Source organism: Stegastes partitus, unplaced genomic scaffold, assembly GCF_000690725.1.
Source record: "Stegastes partitus isolate 25-593 unplaced genomic scaffold, Stegastes_partitus-1.0.2 Scaffold25, whole genome shotgun sequence".
Classification (NCBI taxonomy): Eukaryota; Metazoa; Chordata; class Actinopteri; family Pomacentridae; genus Stegastes; species Stegastes partitus.
The window spans coordinates 814357-820427 of record NW_007577756.1 but is presented as its reverse complement, the minus strand read 5'-3'; the positions used below and the strand labels follow the sequence as shown (position 1 = coordinate 820427).

General features: G+C 43.8%; 1 protein-coding gene across 1 annotated transcript; it reads right to left on the bottom strand.

Moving 5' to 3' along the window:
* Positions 1 to 408: 408 nt before the first annotated feature.
* Positions 409 to 3878, bottom strand: gfi1ab (growth factor independent 1A transcription repressor b). Its single transcript, XM_008297160.1, has 6 exons — positions 3524 to 3878; positions 2696 to 2884; positions 1719 to 2116; positions 1374 to 1511; positions 1044 to 1209; positions 409 to 849 (listed from the first exon to the last, which is right to left on the bottom strand). Exons 1-6 carry the CDS (start codon positions 3633 to 3635, stop codon positions 671 to 673), a joined length of 1182 nt encoding a protein of 393 aa, XP_008295382.1. The 5' UTR covers positions 3636 to 3878; the 3' UTR covers positions 409 to 670.
* Between the last annotated feature and the right edge of the window lie 2193 nt (positions 3879 to 6071).

Genomic DNA, 6071 nt, shown 5'->3' with positions numbered 1-6071 from the left:
AAATGGACAAAGGGAAGATAAGAGTGAGGCCCTCGTGGTTCAGTCACACAGTGTGAGGAGGCTGTTTTGCCAGCATGGCTGCCAGATGAAAACAAAAACACCTTCTGTTCTTTGGAGAAGCGCAGATTTTCATCTCTTTCCAGCCAGAGGTGTGACTACAAACATGTTGGGTTGAAGACATACACAGGATAAATTCATCTTATCATGCTTCATCAAATCACATCTGCATTTTTTTTCTTTTTCTTTTTTTTTTTTTACAGTTCACAGCTTATCTCTGGTTTTCTGGGCCTTTATATCAACCTGCAGGAGGTTTAGTGTTGCTGATGTCTTCACACTGCAGAGTCGTTCGTTTACTCTTCCTCCTGAATAAAAATAAATAATAATAATAATAATAATAATAATAATAATAATAATAATAATAATAATAATAATAATAATAATAATAAACACCTGCCGTTGTTAAATATATTTTCAATGCGCTTTTACAAAGCTAAAAGTGGAATTTGATCCAAAGAAATGTCCTCACGCTGGACGGAGCTTGAGAGCAGAAGGCATTAAAAACGTCTTTTGTCAGATTTTTCTCACTCGTTTCAATAAAATATTCTTTAAAGTCAGACACTGGAGATTTTTTTTTGTGCAGTTTTTTTTTTTTTTTGCGCTCGATTCTGTTTCATTTCAGTCCGTGCTGCGTCTCCTTGTGTCTCCTCAGATCCACCTTTCGTTGGAAACCTTTGCCGCAGAGGTCGCAGCCGAACGGTTTGTATCCGGTGTGTTTCCTGCTGTGTGTGATGAGGTTGGAGCTCTGGCTGAACGCTTTTCCACACACCTGGCATTTGTGTGGCTTTTCACCTGTAAAAAAGAAAAAAACAGATTGTTTTTTATTAAACATTAGACAAATCATTTTAACCACATGCGTAAAAATCCAGACTTTTACGCACAGGTGCGCTCTTTGACGCACACATTTTTTTTCAGCCAGGATCAGCAACTATTTATTTCGATCAAGTTATTTTTTGGTTCAGTTTTTTTTTTTTCTCTCCACTTGCCTGTGTGAATAAAGGTGTGCTTCTTCATGTCTGACTTCTGGTGAAACCTTTTACCGCAGTACTGGCACGGGTAGGGCCGCGTGTCGGAATGAATGAGCAGATGAGTGGAAAGTGTGGATGACCGCTTGAAACTTTTACCGCATATTTTGCAGTCGAAGCTTCTTTCCTGAAACGTGAGCAGAAGCCGCTTTGGTCATGATTTCGAGTCAGCGCAGTCACCCTGACAGGAAGGTGAGCTGGCAACAAGATGCAGTTTCAAAAATGTGAAGAAGGAAAAAAAACCAACAACAAGAAGAGGTGCGAACAGCAGCGTGCGGTTCGTGAACTTACCTGAGAATGCACGGCTTTGTGTTGCTCCAAGCTCACTGCGTGTCCGAAGGTTTTGCCGCAGATTTCACACGCAAATGGCCTGGTGCCGCTGTGCGATCTGCGGACGTGGACTTCTAAACCGTGCGGGGTGGAGAACACCTGGTGAACAGACAAGAAAATGAATGTTAGGAAACATTTGGGACAAAGGTTTAAATAAATTGGCATGTAATTGAATTGTTATTTAATTGATTTATTTCTGGGAGGTCAGAGGTCAGCAGCAGTGTGTTCACTCAGAGCCACATTAACCATCTTGTAATCTAAATCATGACAGCACCACTAAGTTCATCCAGGCCTCTCCATCCTCACCTTGCTGCACTTGACACACTTGTACGCCCCATTGAGGACGAGACTGGAGCACATCAGGTCAGACTGGGCCTTCACGTTGTGGTTTTTTCCGTGCAGACCTGCTTCAGGAAACAGCAGAGCAGCAGCAGCAGCCGCAGCAGCGTGTCTCCTGTAGTCGCTGTAAGCCTCCTCTCCCAGAGTCCGGTCTGCGTACAGGGCCGGGTTGGCTCCCCTGTCCCCATAGAAGGCCATGGCTGCCGCCGGGCCCCTGTCCACCTCCATGCCTCCATGGTGGAGGCTCTGCTGCACCAGGGGCCTCAGCCCAGGCCCCGAGTAGCTGCTCCATGCGTACGGCCGGAAGGGGACGGTGAAGGGCTGGGTCTCGTCCACCAGAGGAGAGAGGGACTTCTCAGAGTCAACTGGAGAGAGGAGAGGATGAAATTTTAATGGAACCAGTGACACGGCTGAAGGGGGGCATTTCCAGAACCCCACAGGGCCTCAGAGGGCTGATACACAGAGTCATGCAATGTTCTCTCAGAGAATTCCCAGATGATGATTGTTGGGGGGAGAACAGGGGATCGTATGGAAAAAGAGGTGATGTGTGTTATGATGGATCAATAATTGATCATTTGGCTTCAGGTTATTTCAAACCTCCAAATACTTTTGTGTACAAATAAATAAAACCTCTTTGACCAAATGTTCTATCAGTGATTGTGGATGGATGTTACACAGTGACACCATCAGGGAACAGCAACAAAACATTTATGGGAGTCTGCTGCAGAGGCCTCCTGCTTTTGTGATCATTTTAATTCAGCAAAGTCTTGTGTTGTGGTTCCCAAAATATGCTAAAATATAAAAAAAATAATTTATAATAGACATAATTCAGACAAATAATAATATCCCTGCTATTAGACCTGTGTATCACCCTGTTGGCCTTTTTAATCCACGCGTTTCTGAAATGCTCTGCAGGATCGTGGAATCGTTTTTTGTTGTTTTACCTGGAGACGCAGAGGGGGACGGAGGCCTCCAGAAGTCCTCGTAGTCCGGGGAGCGGCCGCACAGACTGTCGGCGCAGCTCAGCGGAGACTTGGGGGAGAAATCAGCTGCGTCGCCCAGGTGGGAGTCCGGAGAGAGGCCGAACGTGTCCACCGAGAGGTCGGCGTCTTCCTCTGGGAGCTTATCTGGTTCTGTGGGGAAATACGGAGGACAGTCAGAGTCTGGGACTCAAGGAAGGTCGGTGTGATGTTGTTTTTAAAGAATGACATTTACTATTGTTAATGGTTCTGAATTTATCCAAATGAATTTAGGTGAAATCGCAACAATATTTCAGCATTTTTAATGCGCAAAAATACAGGTTAAGGCCAGTTTTTACCTCACCAATAAAAGAATAATGTATTCATGTATAAATAGAAGTGCTACAGCAGAGTTTTTTTTTAAATAACGTGCCCCTATAAATACCATCATATTTAAATGGAGCTGTTTATGGGAGTTGTATTTCGTTCTTGTGAAATCTCAGATTTTAAATACATAAAGATCTCTTTCTGTTTCAGCATTTTTAAGAAAAAACTGTTTTCAGGCCTTTAAAAAATATCTTTAGATTCTTTAAAACTGCAAAATCAAGCAATTTAAGTTTACCTTTGTGTTTTATAATTTATAATACTTTAACATATTGTTGCTCTTCAAAAAAAATTGCATCACAAATCTGTTTTAGACTTTTCAAAATGTTTTTTTTGTTTTCATCAAATGGAACGCAAATGGAACAGTTACATGCGCATTTTACGCACAGAGGAATCTATGTTGACCACTGGATTATTATGCATCATTACCTGAGCATATGTGCGCCAGGATCGTGTCCAGTCTGCTGTAATCATCCTCAAAGCTCCGGGGCTGGTGGTAACTGTGCGCCTTCTTACTCTTCACCAAGAAGGATCGGGGCATCTCTGCAGTGAGAGCGGACAAATCAGGGATGACAATAATAATCCAGCTGCGGAGAAGGAGTCCTCCTGCGCAAAAGTGCAGCTCTGTCCGAGATGTGATCTCCACTGGTGCTGGAGATGTGGCTCCCAAGTGCTTTTACAGATTGAAACCTGACCACGGAGCATGCGCGCAACGTCCGTCCCCGCCTGCCAGGTGTCGCTCGGACAGGTGTCACAGCATCACTCCTCCTCCTCCTCCTCCCTCCTCAATGGCAAAAAAAATAAATAAAAAAAAATCCGCCTGCAGCGTTTTAGTCTGCGCGTAATGCAGTGACAGGACAGGTGATTGGAAAGCAGTCTGCTGCGGGGGCGGCTTCTTGTCACACTAAATTCATTTCAAGACTTTACTTGATATCATGACGTTGTATTTTACCTTTACTCTGCTTTTTGTTATGAGAAACGCCCGTGAAGTCAGCAGCAGATGAGCGTATTTTCAGTAACTTTGGGGTGCTCCCCCTTTTTTTTTTTTTGTTTCACCGCCTGGAACTGCTGGTCCTCCTCCTGGTCAGGATGCAGCTCGTGTCTCCAGAGGAGCCCGTAGCAATCAGGAGAAGTGATATCTGCGCCTTTTCTTAATCTTTGAGAGGAGGGGGGGAGAGGAAACGTGGAGTCGCACCCCGGGGTGTCTCTCGCTCAGAGGTTCAAGTAGCACGTTGTTTAAAAAAAAAAAAAAGAGGCGGGGGAAACTCTACTGGGTCCTCCTATTCTATTCTATACAATTAAGGTAAGAGGAAAAATAATATGAAATTAAATAAAAATCGTCAGTACAAATTTCCTGGTGATTTAAAGCGGAGTTTGCGCGCCTTTGTCCGCTCTGGTGGTCAGCCGAGGCCACACACTGTTATTACGCGACAGACACTCGCCGTCCTCGCGCCCCGCGGTGACAGTTTCACGTTACTCTGGCCTTTATTCTCCAAAGGAAGAAACACAAAACAGAGACAATTTGTTTTCTGTTCACTCAGGACTCAGATTAGAGCCACTGTTTTGTCCCATTGTTCTGTGCGTAATGACGCCAGAGGCTGCGTCCTGCAGGTGCAGCGAGTCGATCCCCAAACTTTAACAAAGTGACCGGATGCACTCAGAGTGAATCAAATGTACCGCATTCGATTGCAGATATTTTGTGCGAAAATATTTTATTATTATTAATATCATTCTAAAATCCAAGAACCGTGAAAATCTCCACCGAGCTGAATTTTTACACTTCGGTACTGGGTTGGGTTCAACATTTCCACGCACGCGTTTATTTATCAGTAAATATATCCAAGAGAAATTTCAAGTTTCTGTTTTATGTCATCGGATGCATTTGTGCTGCCAGTTGCAAATGGGACAAATTCTTATCAGTAAATGAAGAGCAGGAAATCAAAGGGCCACATGTCCCGGCTCGATTAGACGCATCACGGCACCCAGGCACCGTTTTTGGTGAAGATATGAAGCCCGATAAACAAACAGCAGCTGCAGTCAGGCTCAGAGTTTCAAGCAAGTGTTGTATCCTGAGCATCACAATACAGTTAAATACACACACACACTGTAACAATAATAATAATTATTAGAATAATGCACATTTATTTCATTGTATTCTAATTTACCCGCAGCTTTGCAGAAGTTTAACTCTCCCCAGTGCGCACTTGTGTAGCCCCGCAATTATTAATTCACGTAATATTTCTGCAGAATTTATTCTTCTATTTTTTTTTCTCTCCGGTAAAATTCAGCTTTAAAAACCGCCTCTACATGTGAAATCACCAAATGATTCATGCCTCCCACACGGCACCGCAGTCTCCGAGTCAATGCGCTCTGGTTGTAGTAAACATCTGAGGACGCACCGCGCTCCATACAAATATATTAATTAATGCAACTGCATGATGTAGACTTCATCTAAACTGCGTCTTATCTGTTTAAATCAAGAAGCTGTCAATTCCAAATATTAAAATCGGATTCCCGACACAACTACAAAAATAACCCAAGTTGTTCACAGGCAGATAAAATGTGAACCAACTGTCAGTCAGTGCGCTACGACGTGTTGAAAACATCCACAAACATCATCAGTCACTGCAAAATAAAAGCCAACAGGACACAGAGCAGGTCGTCTCTACTGCACGCTGCCCTCAATGCGTAAGAAAAGCTCGTCTTCATCGGCGTTTCAATACCAACCTGCTTAATGTTTCGGAGTGGCCGAGGAGAGATGCTCTTTTAAAATGTGGTTTTCTGCTTGAAATGGTTAGTAGTTGAGGCTCAGCTCTGAAAACCGCGAGAAATCACTTCCTGAAAGCACTCAATCTTAGCAACAATCTTCAGAGGAAGGCAGTGCTCAGTCTAATCATCCTACATGTGCTCACAGTCATCTGAGCACATTTCAGCCTGATTGAAGCTCTGCGGGCGACACCAACACAGACACCAGGAG